This window comes from Oncorhynchus keta, chromosome 24 (assembly GCF_023373465.1).
Source record: "Oncorhynchus keta strain PuntledgeMale-10-30-2019 chromosome 24, Oket_V2, whole genome shotgun sequence".
Taxonomy (NCBI): Eukaryota; Metazoa; Chordata; class Actinopteri; order Salmoniformes; family Salmonidae; genus Oncorhynchus; species Oncorhynchus keta.
The window spans coordinates 10,136,551-10,157,884 of NC_068444.1; the positions used below are offsets into that span (position 1 = coordinate 10,136,551).

A 21,334-nucleotide genomic window follows, 5' to 3' on the forward strand; every position below is an offset into this window, starting at 1 on the left:
TATTGCACGTTGATTTTTATAATTGTTTGTTTCAATATCAATGTTTTTGCATGTACATTGATTAATTAATCAATCTAATGCTACTTAAACATAAATAACATACCTTTTTCTAAACTATTCCAATCTGTTACTTGGACTTATTGCACCCGGGACGGTCCCATATTTCAGCCCTTTTCAGGTGTCTGACTTTTCTTTTTACAAAAAGGTCCATTTGTCAGCAGGACGCACCAATTAATTTGGGCAACAAGAGTGTAGGTCTAATGACAATGGCCTAATGACAATGGCCGAATGTAATTTTTCTTGGTGTTTTATAACGGATGTGTTTCCATTCATCAAATGGATTGGATTTGGATGCTAGAATTACTTTGGAGTGGACAAACGTGTGCAGGTACAGTGAGGGGAAAAAAGTATTTGATCCCCTGCTGATTTTGTACGTTTGCCCACTGGCAAGGAATTGATCAGTCTATAATTTTAATGATAGGTTTATTTGAACAGTGAGAGACAGAATAACAACCAAAAAAATCCAGAAAAAAACGCATGTCAGAAATGTTATAAATTGATTGGCTAGTGGATAAGGACGTGAGCCAACAAACTGAGAGTTGCCATTTCGAATCCTGGATCTTACGGGAAAAGTCTGGTTGGATGCAAACTGCAACCGGAGGGTGGGGGGGTATCAAAATCCACCCAGTGTGGCGGCTCCAACCTCTCTAATATGTGTGTGTCTTTCGGAGGTTGGGATCAAGTGGAAGTCAAATTTCGGTTGGACATGAAAGTGGACAAATAAAATGATTTAAAATCTACTCTACAGTATACTGTACATGTTTAACATGCCCGTCAGGTGCTCTGTTTGTGGTTTATTAAATTAAGGATCTTTGTCCCAAACGACACGCTGTACATTCCCTGTATACTGATTTACTTCTGACAAAAAAATATATATTTTACCTTTATTTAACTAGGCAAGTCAGTTTAGAACAAATTCTTATTTTCAATGATGGCCTAGGAACAGTGGGTTAACTGCCTGTTCAGGGGCAGAACGACAGCTCGGGGGTTTGAACTTTCAACCTTCCGGTTACTAGTCCAACGCTCTAACCGCTCTAACCACTAGGCTACGCTGCCGCCCCAAGGGCCCATAGGTTTCTGATCAAAAGTAGTCATAGGCAATCGGGTGCCATTCTCGGACACACACCCGGGGTGGTGTGAAAGGACACAGTCACAGCCGCCAGTTTGTGATCCTGCCTGACTTACACGCGTAGCCTGAGCGCTCCATATTGGGTAACTGTCCCAGTGAGGGTAAACAAACGCCAGCTCACACCTATCAGCTGAAGTGGGAGTATAGAGTGTACTGCTGCTTTAACACACTGAAAACATTGAGTAGTAGCCTAGTCATTCATTTGTAATTTGAGGGGAATTTGGAATTGGAATAATGGCATTCCGGAAGACCAAAAAAGAACCCAGGAAAGAGTACCTGTCTGTGAAGGACTTGGAAAAGATTTTGGATTCTTGCACGTTGCGGTTGACCCAGATAAATGAGGTTTGGCCGAACATATTCATAGGAAATGTGTAAGTATTCATTTGAATAATTATTAATCTAAACCGCATTACACTTAAGTTTATAGTTCAAGCATTTGTAGATAGAATTTATCATAACTGCATGAGTATTTTTATGTCGATGTCACAGTAAACAGATCAAGTATAAACCAAGGTCATATCACAGGCTACTGCAAACATCTAATGTAATTCAACAGAAGTATTGTTTATCGTTGATACAGTTTCTGACGAGTTGAAAACTATTTGACAAACTAATATAGCTAGTGCTGCACCACATTTACAATAGTTCAGTCTCACCACCTTCTCTCTCTTTGTCTTACCAGGGCAATTGCCCAAAACAGGAGTACCTTACAGAAGTTAGGCGTCACTCATGTTTTAAACGCTGCTCATGCCAAGCGAGGCAGCATAGGGGACCACAGATTTTATGGCAACAGCTTTGTTTATTATGGTATTCCAGCAGAGGACTCGACTCACTTTGATCTGGATGTTTACTTCAAGCCCGCAGCGGATTTCATTCACAAAGCATTGAAACAACCAGATGGTAAGACTCCTATTCTAAGTCAAGTAGGGCCAATCAGCAGTTGAAACTATAACAAAGTGTTTTGCCTGGCCCTGTTTGTTTATTTACATTTCCAATGTTTACAGACATTGGTGTTAAACAAGCTTATATTTTGGGTTCTGTAATTTTATATAGAATATTTTTTACATGCATGAACAGCAAAAAATATAATTTGAAGTTGACACATTTCATCTGTTAGGCTGACATTTGGTCTTTACAAAAGCACCAACCTCAACTCATTCCCATAGTACACCACTCTGTCCCTGAATAGCACCGACCTCAACCCATTCCCAGAGTACACCACTCTGTCCTTGAATAGCACCGACCTCAACCCATTCCCACAGTATACCACTCTGTCCCTGAATAGCACCGACCTCAACCCATTCCCAGAGTACACCACTCTGTCCCTGAATAGCACCGACCTCAACCCATTCCCAGAGTACACCACTCTGTCCCTGAATAGCACCGACCTCAACCCATTCCCAGAGTACACCACTCTGTCCCTGAATAGCACCGACCTCAACCCATTCCCAGAGTACACCACTCTGTCCCTGAATAGCACCGACCTCAACCCATTCCCACAGTACACCACTCTGTCCCTGAATAGCACCGACCTCAACCCATTCCCAGAGTACACCACTCTGTCCCTGAATAGCACCAACCTCAACCCATTCCCAGAGTACACCACTCTGTCCCTGAATAGCACCGACCTCAACCCATTCCCAGAGTACACCACTCTGTCCCTGAATAGCACCGACCTCAACCCATTCCCATAGTACACCACTCTGTCCCTGAATAGCACCGACCTCAACCCATTCCCAGAGTACACCACTCTGTCCCTGAATAGCACCAACCTCAACCCATTCCCAGAGTACACCACTCTGTCCCTGAATAGCACCGACCTCAACCCATTCCCAGAGTACACCACTCTGTCCCTGAATAGCACCGACCTCAACCCATTCCCAGAGTACACCACTCTGTCCCTGAATAGCACCGACCTCAACCCATTCCCAGAGTACACCACTCTGTCCCTGAATAGCACCGACCTCAACCCATTCCCAGAGTACACCACTCTGTCCCTGAATAGCACCGACCTCAACCCATTCCCAGAGTACACCACTCTGTCCCTGAATAGCACCGACCTCAACCCATTCCCAGAGTACACCACTCTATCCCTGAATAGCACCGACCTCAACCCATTCCCAGAGTACACCACTCTGTCCCTGAATAGCACCGACCTCAACCCATTCCCAGAGTACACCACTCTGTCCCTGAATAGCACCGACCTCAACCCATTCCCAGAGTACACCACTCTGTCCCTGAATATCACCGACCTCAACCCATTCCCAGAGTACACCACTCTGTCCCTGAATATCACCGACCTCAACCCATTCCCATAGTACACAACTCTGTCCCTGAATAGCACCGTATCTCAACCCATTCCCAGAGTACACCACTCTGTCCCTGAATAGCACCGACCTCAACCCATTCCCAGAGTACACCACTCTGTCCCTGAATAGCACCGACCTCAACCCATTCCCAGAGTACACCACTCTGTCCCTGAATATCACCGACCTCAACCCATTCCCACAGTACACAACTCTGTCCCTGTATAGCACCGACCTCAACCCATTCCCAGAGTACACCACTCTGTCCCTGTATAGCACCGACCTCAACTCATTCCCACAGTACACCACTCTGTCCCTGTATAGCACCGACCTCAACCCATTCCCAGAGTACACCACTCTGTCCCTGTATAGCACCGACCTCAACCCATTCCCAGAGTACACCACTCTGTCCCTGTATAGCACCGACCTCAACCCATTCCCACAGTACACCACTCTGTCCCTGTATAGCACCGACCTCAACCCATTCCCACAGTACACCACTCTGTCCCTGTATAGCACCGACCTCAACTCCTTCCCAGAATACACCACTCTGTCCCTGTATAGCACCGACCTCAACCCATTCCCACAGTACCCCTCTCTGTCCCTGTATAGCACCGACCTCAACCCATTCCCACAGTACCCCTCTCTGTCCCTACATAGCACCGACCTCAACCCATTCCCACAGTACCCAAGCCTGTCCCTGTAAAGCACATTGAATAGTTAGTTATACAGTAACTACTTCCAATCCACACAAAGAAGAATAAGAAATCTTACCTTGCAGAACTTTATAAAGTCTAACCATGGATCCTCTCAGAGAGCCTCACCACCAGAGGACAGGCAACATTGGAATGATGTGACAGCCAAGCTCTCTCTCTCTCTGCAAAGGCAACATAAATGATCAAAGGCAATGAATTATGGAAACTATTTTTAGATCTCTGAAAGGAACAGAAAAGGCCACAGTTTGAGGCAGGCAGTCATGTATGATATTAATAACAAGGTGGCCTCTCACTAATCCCTCTCCATCACTTTCTTCTCTCTTTTAATCTTTTCTCGCCACTTCTCAGGCCATCATTCTAAATAACAATTAGTTCTTAATTGACCCGCCTGGAAAAATAAAGGTTAAATATATAAAAACAAAAACAATTCTCCTCTTCTCTCCTCTCCAGGGAAGATTCTCGTCCATTGCATTATGGGTATGAGCAGATCGTCTACCTTGGTGTTGGCGTACCTCATGTTGTATTGTCACATCCCCCTCCATTGTGCTCTTCAGAAAGTAATCCAGAAAAGAGCCATTTACCCTAACAGGAACTTCCTGGCTCTGCTGCTGGACCTAGACCTCCAGCTGAAGAGAAAACAGAAAACCTGTCTGATTCTGTAGAGATCAGAACACAGCAAAACAGACCAAACCTCACAAGTTAATATTTGTATCAGTGCACAACGAAGAAGCATGAAAAGAGGAAGTTGATTTTCAAATCAAGTGGGAATGAATCTGTCAAATCCCTTTCTAGTGCACAAACTACCTTAAACAAACAAGTATACCTCACCTACATACAGTATGTTGAATAAAATATGTTGCAAAATTTTGGGGGATTTATAATTCATTTGAAAGAGCAGACTGTTATTGGCATTATGAACATATGTATGGATGTGGTATATTTTCAGCAGTGCCATCAAACGAGGTCATTGGTAAACAGAGCTCAGACAATGGCTGTGTCCACACAGTGAAGGAACATTCTGTTAAAGAAATATCAACACAGAAGACACGAGCAGTATCTCTAAAGCTATTTTGTCGCTGCCGGCAAAAACCAAACCGTGTGTCCACTCCCACTCTCCATACCTACTGGTAGCTCACGTAACCTTGGGGGTATGCAGAAGAGATGCCAGAATTATTTTGAGCCGAGGTCATTCAGGTGTAAAAATAGAAAGAAAGAGTTAAGGCAGATGTCTACTACCTACAGCCAGTTGTGCTGTTAAAATACATGTACAAGAGCTCCGGTTTAATGAGATTCTAATATGTTTCATGTGTAAGTAGTCTGTTAGAAGAATAACTCATCTCTGTACAATATCAATTTGGATATACACTAGAGTGTACAAAGCATTCGGAACACCATCCTAATATTGAGTTGCACTCCATTTTGCCCTCAGAACAGCCTCAGTTCGTCGGGGCATGGACTCTACAAGGTGTCTAAAGCGTTCCACAGGGATGCTGGCCCATGTGGACTCTACAAGGTGTCTAAAGCGTTCCACAGGGACGCTGGCCCATGTTGACTCTACAAGGTGTCTAAAGCATTCCACAGGGATGCTGGCCCATGTGGACTCTACAAGGTGTCTAAAGCGTTCCACAGGGATGCTGGCCCATGTGGACTCTACAAGGTGTCTAAAGCGTTCCACAGGGATGCTGGCCCATGTGGACTCTACAAGGTGTCTAAAGCGTTCCACAGGGATGCTGGCCCATGTGGACTCTACAAGGTGTCTAAAGCGTTCCACAGGGATGCTGGCCCATGTGGACTCTACAAGGTGTCAAAAGCGTTCCACAGGGATGCTGGCCCATGTGGACACTACAAGGTGTCAAAAGCGTTCCACAGGGATGCTGGCCCATGTGGACTCTACAAGGTGTCAAAAGCGTTCCACAGGGATGCTGGCCCATGTGGACTCTACAAGGTGTCAAAAGCGTTCCACAGGGATGCTGGCCCATGTGGACTCTACAAGGTGTCTAAAGCGTTCCACAGGGATGCTGGCCCATGTGGACTCTACAAGGTGTCTAAAGCGTTCCACAGGGATGCTGGCCCATGTGGACTCTACAAGGTGTCTAAAGCGTTCCACAGGGATGCTGGCCCATGTGGACTCTACAAGGTGTCTAAAGCATTCCACAGGGATGCTGGCCCATGTGGACTCTACAAGGTGTCTAAAGCGTTCCACAGGGATGCTGGCCCATGTGGACTCTACAAGGTGTCTATAGTGTTCCACAGGGATGCTGGCCCATGTGGACTCTACAAGGTGTCTAAAGCGTTCCACAGGGATGCTGGCCCATGTGGACTCTACAAGGTGTCTATAGCGTTCCACAGGGACGCTGGCCCATGTGGACTCTACAAGGTGTCTAAAGCATTCCACAGGGACGCTGGCCCATGTGGACTCTACAAGGTGTCTAAAGCGTTCCACAGGGATGCTGGCCCATGTGGACTCCAATGCTTCCCACAGTTGTGTCATGTTGGCTGGATGTCCTTTGGGTGTTGGACCATTTTTGATACACACGGGAAACTGTTGAGCGTAAAAAACCCAGCAGTATTGCAGTTCTTGACACATTCACACCGGTGCACCTGGCACTTACTAACAAATAAAATAAAATCACATTTTATTGGTCACATATGCATATTTAGCAGATTTTATTTTGGGTGTAGTGAAATGCTTGTGTTCCTAGCTCAAACAGTGCATTAGTATCTAACAATTCACACACATCTAAAAGTAAAATAATGGAATTAATAAATATACAAATATTAGATTGAGCAATGTCGGAGTGGCATTGACTAAAATACAGTAGAATCGAATACAGTATTTACACTACCAGTCAAAGGTTTTAGAACTACCCATTCAAGGGTTTTTCTTTAGTTTTACTATTTTCTACATTGTAGGATAATAGTGAAGACATCAAAACTACGAAATAACACATATGGAATTATGTCCTAAACAAATAAGTGTTAAATCAAAATATATTTTATATTTGAGATTCTTCAAATAGCCACCCATTCCCTTGATGACAGCTTTGCAAACTCTTGGCATTCTCTCAACCAGCTTAACCTGGAATGCTTTTCCAACAGTCTTCAAGGAGTTCACATATCCTTCACTCTGCGGTCCGACTCATCCCAAACCATCTCAATTTGGTTGAGGTCAAGTGATCAGGTCGTCTGAGGCAGCACCATCACAGACAGTGTCACCAGCAAAGCACCCCCACACCATCACACCTCCTCCTCCATGCTTGACGGTGGGAAATAGACATGTGGAGATTATACGTTCACCCACATCGTGTCTCACAAAGAGATTGTCCTCAGCACAAGGTACACCTGTGTAATGATCATGCTATTTAAACAGCTTCTTAATATTCCACACCTGTCAGGTAGACGGATTATCTTGCCAAAGGAAATTGCTCACTAACAGGGATGTAAACATATGTGTTCATTCATATGTGTTATTTTCAGCTCATTTTCTTTTCAGCTCATGAAACATGGAACCAACACTTTACATGTTGCGTTTATATTTTTGTTCAGTATAAGAGCAGAGCTGCAGCTCAACATGAACACCATGGAAATCAGCTTTTTGCCCCTGACTTGAGAAGAGGCTATGTACTTATAGATAAATGAAGAAGAAGAAGATCGTATGAAGCACATTGTTTTGTACTTGTGCAGAGACTTTAGCTACACTTTAGCTACCCCATTAAACCTTTCCAGTTGTTTTTACTGTAACTTACAAAGTGGGAGAAGAGATTTTTTTTTTTTTTACAGTATTTTACCGTATAAAAGGTAAAAGGTATAATACCACTTTCACTTCAAGAGGCCTTAACAAAGGCTCCCTCGCTGGCAGTGAATACAGGATAAAACAGGCCAAAGGACGTGGCAAATAGTGACACTTGCCACCACTCCAATCTGTCCCCTATACACATTTAAGTGTAGAAACACTGCTACGACCAATCAGTTTAATTGGCACAGGACTCTCGCTCACGGGCGGCACAAATTTAGCCTCTTTAACAGCCTCAAAATATGTTAAGGAGCCAGGAACACACCTCTTGCACTAAGTGCCAGTAGGGAGGCCCAAATGCTGTGGGGTTACAGTAAAGTACTGTTAAACCAAAGTTTTGGAATTTACAGTATAACTTACTGTTTATGCCTAAAAAAAAAATCACCAAGAGTGCATTGCCATATACTGCAAATAATGAATACATGTTTTATTGTATAATACTGTCAAAACAACATTCTACAGTCTCTCTCATGGATAAAGCTATCAAAATGTTGCAGTGCACTTCCATATGCTACTCCAGGCCTCTTTTACGAAAGGTCACAGAAACAGATTCGGTCTCAATGACTCGTCCCCACGGGGACATGACAATAATTCTCCACCACTGAGCATCACATTAAATCTCTACACCCCACAACTGTAATTAAAATAATCAGCTGCAGCTGCATTGCTAATGGTTTATTTACAATGACAATGACTAGGATAAATAAGTCTGATCTCTAGCCAATGCCGAGAGCAGAATCAGTCCAAGCTAAACAAACGCAAATATATACAGTATGAATAATAAATGAGGCTTTTCGCATTCCCAGTGTGTAAATGTTGCTCTCGTTTGAAGGGGGAAAAAAAGGGATATATTTTATATATTATACAGTATTAGTTATACTGTATAATACTGTATACATAGAATACTGATTCTGAGGAAAGAAATGTGTTTTATTTGAGAGTTACTGTATTAAAGACAAGTTATTGTAAACTGTATGGCACTTTTATCTGGACTTCCTGATTAGTGATACATACAATGAATACATATACTACCCCAGACCAAAGGAATTGAAGTGCTAATCTCAAAATATGTGTTTTTGTGTTGTTTATGAATGGGGTTGAGGGCAGAGCAGATGGATGTAACAGGTGGATGAATATAGTTTGTGTTTTATTGAATAGTATTGTGCCGTACTCTATCATATCATATTGGAATCTCTAATAAAAATGCCAATGTCTGACTCCAATAGCAGACTAAGTAGGAGGTCTACCACCAACAGGAGATTCATTCCACCACCATCACCAGCACCACCCAGACAGCAAGACAAGCCCTAGGGCAGCAGCACAGACAACTGTTTGGAGGGCTCTGAGAGGCAGACGTGGACCAAACCAGGGACCCGTGGCCATATGGACGAGGTCCAGCCCAGGATCTAAACAGGAGACGTACTCAAATCAAATCAAATTTCATAAGTCACATGCGCCGAATACAGTGAAATGCTTACTTACGAGCCACTAACCAACAGAGCAGTTTCAAAAAACACGGATAAGAATAAGAGATAAAAGTAACAAGTATTTAAAGAGCTGCAGTAAAAAATAACAATATATACAGGGTGCCTGTACAGAGTCAATCTGTGGGGGCACCAGTTAGTTGAGGTAGTATATACATGTAGTATGTACATCTATGACATGGGTGGCTGGAGTCTTTGACAATTTTTAGGGCCTACACCGCCTGGTATAGAGGTCCTGGACGGCAGGAAGCTTGGCCCCAGTGATGTACTGAGTCGTACGTACTACCCTCCATATCAGTGATGTACTGGGCAGTTTGCACTACACTCTGTAGTGCCTTGCGGCCGGAGGCCAAGCAATTGCCATACCAGGCAGTGATGCAACCAGTCAGGATGCTCTCGATGGTGCAGCTGTAGAACCTTTTGAGAATCTGAGGACCCATGCCAAATCTTTTCAGTCTCCTGAGGGGGAGTAGGTTTTGTCGTGCCCTCTTCACGACAGTCATGGTGTGCTTGGACCAAGTTAGTTTGTTGTTGATGTGGACGCCAATGAACTTAAAGCTCTCAACCTGCTCCACTGCAGCCCTGTCGGTGAGAATTGGGGTGTGCTCTGTCCTCTTTTTTCTGTAGTCCACAATCTCCTTTGTCTTGATCACATTGAGGGAGAGGTTGTTGTCCTGGCACCACACGGCCAGGTCGCTGACCTCGTCACTATAGGCTGTCTCGTTGATGTCGGTGATCACTGGAGTTGTGCCTGGCCGTGCAGTCATGAGTGAACAGGGAGTACAGGAGGGGGCTAAGCACGCACCCCTGAAGGGGGCTCTGTGTTGAGGATCAGCGTGGCGGATGCGTTGTTACCTATCCTTACCACCTGGGGGCGGCCCGTCGGGAAGTCCAGGATCCAGTTGCAGAGGGAGGTGTTTAGTCCCAGGGTCCTTAGCTTATTGAGGAACTTTGAGGGCACTATGGTGTTGAACGCTGAGCTGTTGTCAATGAATAGCTTTCTCACACGCGTGTTCCTTTTGTCCAGGTGGAAAAGGGCAGTGTGAAGTGCAATAGAGATTACATTATCTGTGGATCTGTTGGGGCGGAATCCAAATTGAAGTGGGTCTAGGCTTTCTGGGATGATGGTGTTGATGTACATACAACTCTCCTTCCGTGGCCTTCAATTGCTCTTAAATACAAGTAAAACTAAATGCATGCTCTTCAACCGATCGCTCGCTACCTGCACCTACCTGCCTGTCCAACATCACTACTCTGGACGGCTCTGACTTAGAATACGTGGACAACTACAAATACCTAGGTGTCTGGCTAGACTCTAAACTCTCCTTCCAGACCCACATGAAACATCTCCAATCCAAAGTTAAATCTAGAATTGGCTTCCTATTTCGCAACAAAGCATCCTTCACTCATGCTGCAAAACATACCCTTGTAAAACTGACCATCCTACCAATCCTCGACTTCGGTGATGTCATCTATAAAATAGCCTCCAACACTCTACTCAACAAACTGGATGCAGTCTATCACAGTGCAATCCGTTTTGTCACCAAAGCCCCATATACTACCCACCATTGCGACCTGTACGTTCTCGTTGGCTGGCCCTCGCTTCATACTCGTCGCCAAACCCACTGGCTCCATGTCATCTACAAGACCCTGCTAGGTAAAGTCCCCCCTTTTCTCAGCTCGCTGGTCACCATAGCATCACCCACCTGTAGCACGCGCTCCAGCAGGTATATCTCTCTAGTCACCCCCAAAACCAATTCTTTCTGTGGCTGCCTCTCCTTCGAGTTATCTGCTGCTAATGACTGGAACGAACTGCAAAAATCTCTGAAACTGGAAACACTTATCTCCCTTACTAGCTTTAAGCACCAGCTGTCAGAGCAGCTCAGAGATTACTGTACCTGTACATAGCCCACCTATAATTTAGCCCAAACAACTACCTCTTTCCCTAGTGTATTTATTTTATTTTATTTATTTATTTTGCTCGTTTGCACATTCTTCCACTGCAAATCTACCATTCCAGTGTTTTACTTGCTATATTGTATTTACTTTGCCACCATGGCCTTTTTTTTGCATTCACATCGTATATAGACTTGTTTCTACTGTATTATTGACTGTATGTTTGTTTTACTCCAGGTGTAACTCTTTGTCGTTGTATGTGTCGAACTGCTTTGCTTTGTCTTGGCCAGGTCGCAATTGTAAATGAGAACTTGTTCTCAAATAAAATTTGATTTGAACTTGCCTACCTGGTTAAATAAAGGTGAAAAAAAATGTGAGCCATGACCAGCCTTTCAAAGCACTTCATGGCTACCAACGTGAGTACTACGTGTCAGTAGTCATTTAGGCAGGTTACCTTAGTGTTCTTGTGCACAGGCACTATGGTGGTCTGCTTGAAACATGTTGGTATTACAGACTCGGACAGGGAGAGGTTGAAAATGTCAGTGAAAACACTTGCTAGTTGGTCAGCGCATGCTCACAGTACACGTCCTGGTAATCCATCTGTCCCTACTGCCTTGTGAATGTTGACCTGTCTAAAGGTCTTACTCACATTGGCGGCGGAGAGTGTGATCACACAGTCTTCCAGTACAGCTGGTGCTGTCATGCATGTTTCAGTGTTATTTGCCTCGAAGCCAGTATAGAAGTAGTTTAGCTCGTCCGGTCGGCTCGTGTCACTTGGCAGCTCTCGGCTGTGCTTCCCTTTGTAGTCTGTAATGGTTTGCAGGCCCTGACGCATCTGATGAGCGTTAGAGCAATGTATGATGGTTCGTCGGAGGGCATAACATGATTTCTTATAAGCTTCCGGGTTAGAATCCCCCTCCTTGAAAGCAGCAGCTCTAGCCTTTAGCTCAGTGCGAATTCTGCCTGTAATCCATGGTTCCTGGTTGGGGTATGTTCGTACAGTCACTGTGGGGACAACGTCATCGTTGCACTTATTGATGAAGCCAATGACTGATGTGGTGTACTCCTCAATGCTATTTGAGGAATCCCAGAACATAGCTACGTAGATTAGCATCTGCTTCATCTGACCACCTTTTTATTGATCTAGTCACTGGTGCTTCCTGCTTTAATTTTTGCTTGTAAGCAGGAATCAGGAGGGTGGAATTATAGTCATATTTCCAAAATGGAGGGCGAGGGAGAGCTCGCATCTCTGTGTGTGGAGTCTAGACGGTCCAGAGTTCTTTTCCCTCTGGTTGCACATTTAACATGCTGATAGAAATTAGGTAAAACTGATTTAAGTTTCCCTGCATTAAAGTCCCCGGCTACTAGGAGCGCCGCCTCTGGATCAGCATTTTCTTGTTTGCTTATGGCGGAATACAGCTCATTCAATGCTATCTTGGTGCCAGGCTCTGACTGTGGTGGTATGTAAACAGCTACAAGGAATATAGATGAAAACTCTCTCGGTAGGTAATGTGTTCTGCAGCTTATCATGAGAAACTCTACCTCAGACAAGCAATAGCTCGAGACTTCCTTAGCTATCGTGCACCAGCTGTCGTTTACAAAAACACATAGGACTGCCGCCCCTTGTCTTACCAGACGCTGCTGTTCTATCCTGCCGGTACATTGTATAACCAGCCAGCTGTATGTTGATATTGTAGTCGTTCAGCCACGATTTAGATGAGACTAAAATTGAGCTTTTTGGCCATCAAGGAAAACACTATGTCTGGCACAAACCCAACACCTCTCATCACCCGAGAACACAGTGAAGCGTGGTGGTGGCAGCATCATTCTGTGGGGATGTTTTTCATCGGCAGGGACTGGGAAACTGGTCAGAATTGAAGGAATGATGGATGGCGCTAAATGCTGGGAAATTCTTGAGGGAAACCTGTTTCAGTCTTCCAGAGATGTGAAACTGGGACAGAGGTTCACCATCCAGCAGGACAATGACCCTAAGCATACTGCTAAAGTAACACTCGTGTAACGGCTCTCGTTGGTGGTAGACAAAGTAGACCATGGCGCTGCGTGGAAAGTGTTCATGATTTGAACTTTAAAAACACTCAAACAAAATAACAAAATCGAAATCGAAAAAGCACAGTTCTGTCGGGCAACAGTAACTAAACATAAACAAGATCCCACAACCTAATGGTGGGGAAAAGGGCTGCCTAAGTATGATCCCCAGTCAGAGACAACGATAGACAGCTGCCTCTGATTGGTAACCACACTCAGCCAAAAACAAAGAAACAGATAAGATAGAATTTCCCACCTGAGTCACACCCTGACCTAACCAAACATTGAGAATAATATGGATCTCTAAAGGTCAGGGCGTGACAGTACACCCCCCCCCCCCCAAGGTGCAGACTCTGGCCGCAAACCTGAACCTATAGGGGAGGGTCCGGGTGGGCATCTACTCTGGGTGGGGGCTCCGGTGCGTGACGCAGACCCCGCACCGCTTGAGGCTCCCCTCACTTCGGTGGCGCCTCAGGCTGGGGAGACACACTGGAGGCCTGGTACGTGGAACCGGAACAGGTCTTACCGAACTGGGGAGACGCACTGGAAGCCTGGTGCATGGAGCAGGCACCGGATACACTGGGCCGTGGAGACGCACTGGAAGCCTGGTGCATGGAGCAGGCACCGGATACACTGGGCCGTGGAGACGCACTGGAAGCCTGGTGCATGGAGCAGGCACTGGATACACTGGGCCGTGGAGACGCACTGGAGGTCTCGAGTGTAGAGCTGGCACAACCCGTCCTGGGTGGATGCTTACTTTCACAGAGCGCACCGGCCTGTGAATACGCACTGGGGAGACGGTGCGCATCACCGCATAACACCTGACCGGTCATCACGCTCCCCACGGTAAGCACGGGGAGTTGGCTCAGGTCTAAACCCTGACTCCGCCAATCTCCCCGGGTGCCTCCCCCCAAATATTTTTTGGGGAGCTGCCTCTCAGGCTTCCGTCGTTGACTTAAACTCTTCGTATCGTCGCCGTTCCTCTCTCGCTGCCTCCATCTGCTTCCTTGGGACGGCGATCCTTGGACGGGGTGAATAGTTATGCACGCTTAAGTTTTCAATTTTTTTTGTCTTATTTCTTGTTTGTTTCACAATAGAAAATATTTTTCATCTTCATCAAATTATACAAAAAAATATTTTAATTCCATATAGTAAGGTAACAAACTATGGGAAATGCAATGGGGGCGAATACTTTCACAAGACATTGTACATAAGACCACTTAGAAGATGTGTCATGTTTTGTCTTATATTGTCTTGTCATTATGCTTTCCCTTCTGTTCGTTTCCCCCTGCTGGTCTTATTAGGTTCGTTCCCTTTTTCTCTCTCCTTCCCTCTCTCTCCTCTCTCTATCGTTCCGTTCCTGCTCCCAGCTGTTCCCCATTCTCCTACTCACTCATTTAGTCTTTGCACACCTGTTCCCTATCTTGTCCTCTGATTAGAGTCCCTATTTCTCCCCTTGTTTTCCGTTTCTGTCCTGTCGGATCCTTGTATGATGTTCGCTGTGCTGTGTCTTTGTCTCGCCCTGTCGTGTCTTGTCTCCTTCAGATGCTGCGTGTGAGCAGGTGTCTGAGTCTGCTACGGTCGGTGCCTTCCCGAGGCAACCTACAGTTAATGGTCGAGTCTCCAGTCTGTCCTCGTCACTACGAGTGGATTTAAGTTTTTATGTTTTGTTTTCTGCTCTGATTGTCCAGGAGTATTGCTTTTATCCCTTACTGGAATAAAGACTCTGTTTTCGCCAAGTCGCTTTTGGGTCCTCATTCACCTGCATAACAGAAGGATCCGACCAAGAATGGACCCAGCGACTACGGATTCTCGTAACACTGCCGTCGAGATCCAGGAAGCCATGCTCGGCAGACACGAGCAGGAATTGTCTGCTGCTCGTCATGCCGTTGAGACCCTGGCCGCTCAGGTTTCCGACCTCTCTGGACAGTTCCAGAGTCTTCGTCTCGTGCCACCTGCTACGTCCTGGTCTGCCGAGTCTCCGGAACCTAGGGTTAATAACCCACCTTGTTACTCCGGGCAGCCCACTGAGTGCCGCTCTTTTCTCACCCAGTGTGATATTGTGTTCTCTCTCCAACCCAACACATACTCAAGAGAGAGAGCTCGGGTTGCTTACGTCATATCACTCCTTACTGGCCGGGCTCGAGTGGGGCACAGCTATCTGGGAGGCAAGGGCTGATTGTTCTAACAATTACCTGAACTTTAAAGAGGAGATGATACAGGTTTTTGATCGTTCAGTTTTTGGTAGGGAGGCTTCTAGGGCCCTGGCTTCCTATGTCAAGGTGATCGATCCATAACGGATTACTCTATAGAGTTTCGCACTCTTGCTGCCTCTAGTGACTGGAACGAGCCGGCGCTGCTCGCTCGTTTTCTGGAGGGACTCCACGCAGAGATTAAGGATGAGATTCTCTCCCGGGAGGTTCCTTCCAGTGTGGACTCTTTGATTGCACTCGCCATCCGCATAGAACGACGGGTAGATCTTCGTCACCGAGCTCGTGGAAGAGAGCGCGCGTTAACGGTGTTTCCCCTCTCCGCATCGCAACCATCTCCTCCCTCCGGCTCAGAGACTGAGCCCATGCAGCTGGGAGGTATTCGCATCTCGACTAAGGAGAGGGAACGGAGGATCACCAACCGCCTGTGCCTCTATTGCGGACTTGCTGGACATTTTGTCAATTCATGTTCAGTAAAAGCCAGAGCTCATCAGTAAGCGGAGGGCTACTGGTGAGCGCTACTACTCAGGTCTCTCCATCAAGATCCTGTACTACTATGTCGGTCCATCTACGCTGGACCGGTTCGGGTGCTACATGCAGTGCCTTGATAGACTCTGGGGCTGAGGGTTGTTTTATGGACGAAGCATGGGCTCGGAAACATGACATTCCTCTCAGACAGTTAGGGAAGCCTACGCCCATGTTCGCCTTAGATGGTAGTCATCTCCCCAGTATCAGATATGAGACACTACCTTTAACCCTCACAGTATCTGGTAACCACAGTGAGACTATTTCCTTTTGATTTTTCGTTCACCTTTTACACCTGTTGTTTTGGGTCATCCCTGGCTAGTATGTCATAATCCTTCTATTAATTGGTCTAGTAATTCTATCCTATCCTGGAACGTTTCTTGTCATGTGAAGTGTTTGTCTGCTATCCCTCCTGTTTCTTCTGTCCCCTCTTCTCAGGAGGAACCTGGTGATTTGACAGGAGTGCCGGAGGAATATCATGATCTGCGCACGGTCTTCAGTCGGTCCAGAGCCAACTCCCTTCCTCCTCACCGGTCGTATGATTGTAGTATTGATCTCCTTCCGGGGACCACTCCTTCTCGGGGTAGACTATACTCTCTGTCGGCTCCCGAACGTAAGGCTCTCGAGGATTATTTGTCTGTGTCTCTTGACGCCGGCACCGTAGTGCCTTCTTCCTCTCCTGCCGGGGGGGTTTTTTTTTGTTAAGAAGAAGGACGGTACTCTGCGCCCCTGCGTGGATATCGAGGCTGAATGACATAACGGTTAAGAATCGTTATCCGCTTCCCCTTATGTCATCAGCCTTCGAGATTCTGCAGGGAGCCAGGTTCTTTACTAAGTTGGACCTTCGTAACGCTTACCATCTCGTGCGCATCAGAGGGGGACGAGTGGAAAACGGCGTTTAACACTCCGTTAGGGCATTTTGAGTACCGGGTTCTGCCGTTTGGGCTCGCTAATGCTCCAGCTGTTTTTCAGGCATTAGTTAATGATGTACTGAGAGACATGCTGAACATCTTTGTTTTTGTCTACCTTGACGATATCCTGATTTTTTCACCGTCACTCGAGATTCATGTTCAGCACGTTCGACGTGTACTCCAGCGCCTTTTAGAGAATTGTCTCTACGTGAAGGCTGAGAAGTGCGCCTTTCATGTCTCCTCCGTCACTTTTCTCGGTTCTGTTATTTCCGCTGAAGGCATTCAGATGGATCCCGCTAAGGTCCAGGCTGTCAGTGATTGGCCCGTTCCAAGGTCACGTGTCGAGTTGCAGCGCTTTCTAGGTTTCGCTAATTTCTATCGGCGTTTCATTCGTAATTTCGGTCATTGCTGCCCCTCTCACAGCTCTTACTTCTGTCAAGACGTGCTTTAAGTGGTCGGTTCCGCCCAGGGAGCTTTTGATCTCCTCAAGAAACGTTTTACGTCCGCTCCTATCCTCGTTACTCCTGACGTCACTAAACAATTCATTGTCGAGGTTGACGCTTCAGAGGTGGGCGTGGGAGCCATTCTATCCCAGCGCTTCCAGTCTGACGATAAGGTTCATCCTTGCGCTTATTTTTCTCATCGCCTGTCGCCATCGGAACGCAACTATGATGTGGGTAACCGCGAACTGCTCGCCATCCGCTTAGCCCTAGGCGAATGGCGACAGTGGTTGGAGGGCGACCGTTCCTTTTGTCGTTTGGACTGACCATAAGAACCTTGAGTACATCCGTTCTGCCAAACGACTTAATGCACGTCAAGCTCGTTGGGCGTTGTTTTTCGCTCGTTTCGAGTTTGTGATTTCTTATCGTCCGGGTAATAAGAACACCAAGCCTGATGCCTTATCCCGTCTCTTTAGTTCTTCTGTGGCTTCTACTGATCCCGAGGGATTCTTCCTTATGGGCGTGTTGTCGGGTTGACAGTCTGGGGAATTGAGAGACAGGTTAAGCAAGCACTCACTCACACTGCGTCGCCGCGCGCTGTCCTAGTAACCTTCTTTTCGTTCCTGTTTCTACTCGTCTGGCTGTTCTTCAGTGGGCTCACTCTGCCAAGTTAGCTGGTCATCCCGGCGTTCGAGGTACTCTTGCTTCTATTCGCCAGCGCTTTTGGTGGCCTACTCAGGAGCGTGACACGCGCCGTTTCGTGGCTGCTTGTTCGGACTGCGCGCAGACTAAGTCAGGTAACTCTCCTCCTGCCGGTCGTCTCAGACCGCTTCCCATTCCTTCTCGACCATGGTCTCACATCGCCTTAGACTTCATTACCGGTCTGCCTTTGTCTGCGGGGAAGACTGTGATTCTTACGGTTGTCGATAGATTCTCTAAGGCGGCACATTTCATTCCCCTCGCTAAGCTTCCTTCCGCTAAGGAGACGGCACAAATCATCATCGAGAATGTGTTCAGAATTCATGGCCTCCCGTTAGACGCCGTTTCAGACAGAGGTCCGCAATTCACGTCACAGTTTTGGAGGAGTTCTGTCGTTTGATTGGTGCGTCCGTCAGTCTCTCTTCCGGGTTTCATCCCCAGTCTAACGGTCAAGCAGAAAGGGCCAATCAGACGATTGGTCGCATACTACGCAGCCTTTCTTTTAGAAACCCTGCGTCTTGGGCAGAACAGCTCCCCTGGGCAGAATACGCTCACAACTCGCTTCCTTCGTCTGCTACCGGGTTATCTCCGTTCCAGAGTAGTCTGGGTTACCAGCCTCCTCTGTTCTCGTCCCAGCTTGCCGAGTCCAGCGTTCCCTCCGCTCAGGCGTTTGTCCAACGTTGTGAGCGCACCTGGAGGAGGGTGAGGTCTGCACTTTGCCGTTACAGGGCACAGACTGTGAGAGCCGCCAATAAACGTAGGATTAAGAGTCCTAGGTATTGTTGCGGCCAGAGAGTGTGGCTTTCCACTCGTAACCTTCCCCTTACGACAGCTTCTCGTAAGTTGACTCCGCGGTTCATTGGTCCGTTCCGTGTCTCCCAGGTCGTCAATCCTGTCGCTGTGCGACTGCTTCTTCCGCGACATCTTCGTCGCGTCCATCCTGTCTTCCATGTCTCCTGTGTCAAGCCCTTTCTTCGCACCCCGTTCGTCTTCCCCCCCGTCCTTGTCGAGGGCGCACCTATTTACAAGGTACGTAGGATCATGGACATGCGTTCTCGGGGACGGGGTCACCAATACTTAGTGGATTGGGAGGGTTACGGTCCTGAGGAGAGGAGTTGGGTTCCATCTCGGGACGTGCTGGACCGTTCGCTGATTGATGATTTCCTCCGTTGCCGCCAGGATTCCTCCTCGAGTGCGCCAGGAGGCGCTCGGTGAGTGGGGGGGTACTGTCATGTTTTGTCTTATATTGTCTTGTCATTATGCTTTCCCTTCTGTTCGTTTCCCCCTGCTGGTCTTATTAGGTTCGTTCCCTTTTTCTCTCTCCTTCCCTCTCTCTCCTCTCTCTATCGTTCCGTTCCTGCTCCCAGCTGTTCCCCATTCTCCTACTCACTCATTTAGTCTTTGCACACCTGTTCCCTATCTTGTCCTCTGATTAGAGTCCCTATTTCTCCCCTTGTTTTCCGTTTCTGTCCTGTCGGATCCTTGTATGATGTTCGCTGTGCTGTGTCTTTGTCTCGCCCTGTCGTGTCTTGTCTCCTTCAGATGCTGCGTGTGAGCAGGTGTCTGAGTCTGCTACGGTCGGTGCCTTCCCGAGGCAACCTACAGTTAATGGTCGAGTCTCCAGTCTGTCCTCGTCACTACGAGTGGATTTAAGTTTTTTATGTTTTGTTTTCTGCTCTGATTGTCCAGGAGTATTGCTTTTATCCTTTACTGGAATAAAGACTCTGTTTTCGCCAAGTCGCTTTTGGGTCCTCATTCACCTGCATAACAAGATGCTTCTACATTTGTACTATGTGCTGTATGTGTTAGTATGTGCTGTATGTGTTAGTATGTGCTGTATGTGTTAGTATGTGCTGTGTGTGTTATGGGTTAGTATGTGCTGTGTGTGTTGGTATGGGATAGTATATGCTGTGTGTGTTGGTATGGGTTAGTATGTGCTGTGTGTGTTGGTATGGGTTAGTATGTGCTGTGTGTGTTGGTATGGGTTAGTATGCGCTGTGTGTGTTGGTATGTGGTAGTACGTGCTGTATGTGTTGGTATGTGTTGGTATGTTTTGGTATGTGTTAGTACGTGCTGTATGTGTTAGTATGTGCTGTATGTGTTGGTATGTGCTGTATGTGTTGGTGTGTGTTAGTATGTGTGGATGTGCTGTATGTGTAAGTATATGCTGTCTGTGTTGGTATGTGCTGTATGTGTTAGTATGTGCTGTATGTGTGGGTGTGCTGTATGTGTAAGTATATGCTGTCTGTATGTGCTGTGTGTGTTGGTATGGGTTAGTATGTGCTGTGTGTGTTGGTATGGGATAGTATATGCTGTGTGTGTTGGTATGGGTTAGTATGTGCTGTGTGTTGGTATGGGTTAGTATGTGCTGTGTGTGTTGGTATGGGTTAGTATGTGCTGTGTGTGTTGGTATGTGGTAGTACGTGCTGTATGTGTTAGTATGTGCTGTATGTGTTGGTATGTGTTAGTACGTGCTGTATGTGTTAGTACGTGCTGTATGTGTTGGTATGTGCTGTATGTGTTGGTATGTGCTGTATGTGTTGGTGTGTGTTAGTATGTGCTGTATGTGTGGGTGTGCTGTATGTGTAAGTATGTGCTGTCTGTGTTGGTATGTGCTGTATGTGTTAGTATGTGCTGTATGTGTGGGTGTGCTGTATGTGTAAGTATATGCTGTCTGTGTTGGTATGTGCTGTATGTGTTGGTATGTGCTGTATGTGTTGGTATGTGCTGTATGTGTTGGTATGTGCTGTATGTGTTGGTATGTGCTGTATGTGTTGGTATGTGCTGTATGTGTTGGTATGTGCTGTATGTGTTGGTATGTGTTAGTATGTGCTGTATGTGTGGGTGTGCTGTATGTGTAAGTATATGCTGTATGTGTTGGTATGTGCTGTATGTGTTGGTATGTGCTGTATGTGTTGGTATGTTCTGTATGTGTTGGTATGTGCTGTATGTGTTGGTATGTGCTGTATGTGTTGGTATATGCTGTATGTGTTGGTATGTGCTGTATGTGTTAGTATGTGCTGTATGCGTTGGTGTGTGTTAGTATGTGCAGAGTGTTGGTATGTGTTAGTATGTGCTGAGTGTGTTGGTATGTGTTGTATGTGTTAGTATGTGCTGTA

At 46.5% G+C, this 21,334-nt stretch overlaps 1 protein-coding gene and 1 long non-coding RNA gene across 10 annotated transcripts; one reads left to right on the top strand and one right to left on the bottom strand.

Annotated features, from left to right (window-relative positions):
• Positions 1-1,189: 1,189 nt before the first annotated feature.
• On the top strand, positions 1,190-8,954 carry LOC118402615 (dual specificity protein phosphatase 13-like). Of its 6 annotated transcripts, none has more exons than XM_052477647.1 (6): positions 1,190-1,560; positions 1,872-2,089; positions 4,662-5,772; positions 5,821-6,012; positions 6,205-6,348; positions 6,493-8,954. In XM_052477647.1, the coding sequence occupies exons 1-3, from the start codon at positions 1,424-1,426 to the stop codon at positions 4,871-4,873; spliced, it is 567 nt and encodes a 188-aa protein (XP_052333607.1). In that variant the 5' UTR covers positions 1,190-1,423; the 3' UTR covers positions 4,874-5,772; positions 5,821-6,012; positions 6,205-6,348; positions 6,493-8,954. The 6 variants fall into 6 exon arrangements, 5 of the variants coding, with proteins under 5 accessions (XP_052333607.1, XP_052333610.1, XP_052333608.1 ...); XM_052477650.1 differs by having other exon boundaries at positions 5,821-5,964; XM_052477648.1 differs by having other exon boundaries at positions 4,662-5,724.
• On the bottom strand, positions 2,279-3,977 carry LOC127911353 (uncharacterized). Of its 4 annotated transcripts, none has more exons than XR_008077921.1 (5): positions 3,587-3,977; positions 3,298-3,393; positions 2,770-2,865; positions 2,578-2,673; positions 2,279-2,385 (listed from the first exon to the last, which is right to left on the bottom strand). It is a non-coding gene; the product is annotated as an uncharacterized LOC127911353 (long non-coding RNA). The 4 variants fall into 4 exon arrangements; XR_008077919.1 differs by having other exon boundaries at positions 2,530-2,673; XR_008077922.1 differs by lacking the exons at positions 3,298-3,393; positions 3,587-3,977 and adding an exon at positions 2,962-3,110 and having other exon boundaries at positions 2,530-2,673; positions 2,770-2,913.
• Positions 8,955-21,334: the final 12,380 nt, after the last annotated feature.

Coding starts and splice junctions, on each gene's coding strand:
- LOC118402615 (XM_052477647.1), top strand. CDS start 1,424: ATGGCATTCCGGAAGACCAAAAAAGAACCCAGGAAAGAGTACCTGTCT. Junction 1,561..1,871: donor AACATATTCATAGGAAATGT/GTAAGTATTCAT, acceptor TTGTCTTACCAG/GGCAATTGCCCAAAACAGGA. Junction 2,090..4,661: donor AGCATTGAAACAACCAGATG/GTAAGACTCCTA, acceptor TCTCCTCTCCAG/GGAAGATTCTCGTCCATTGC.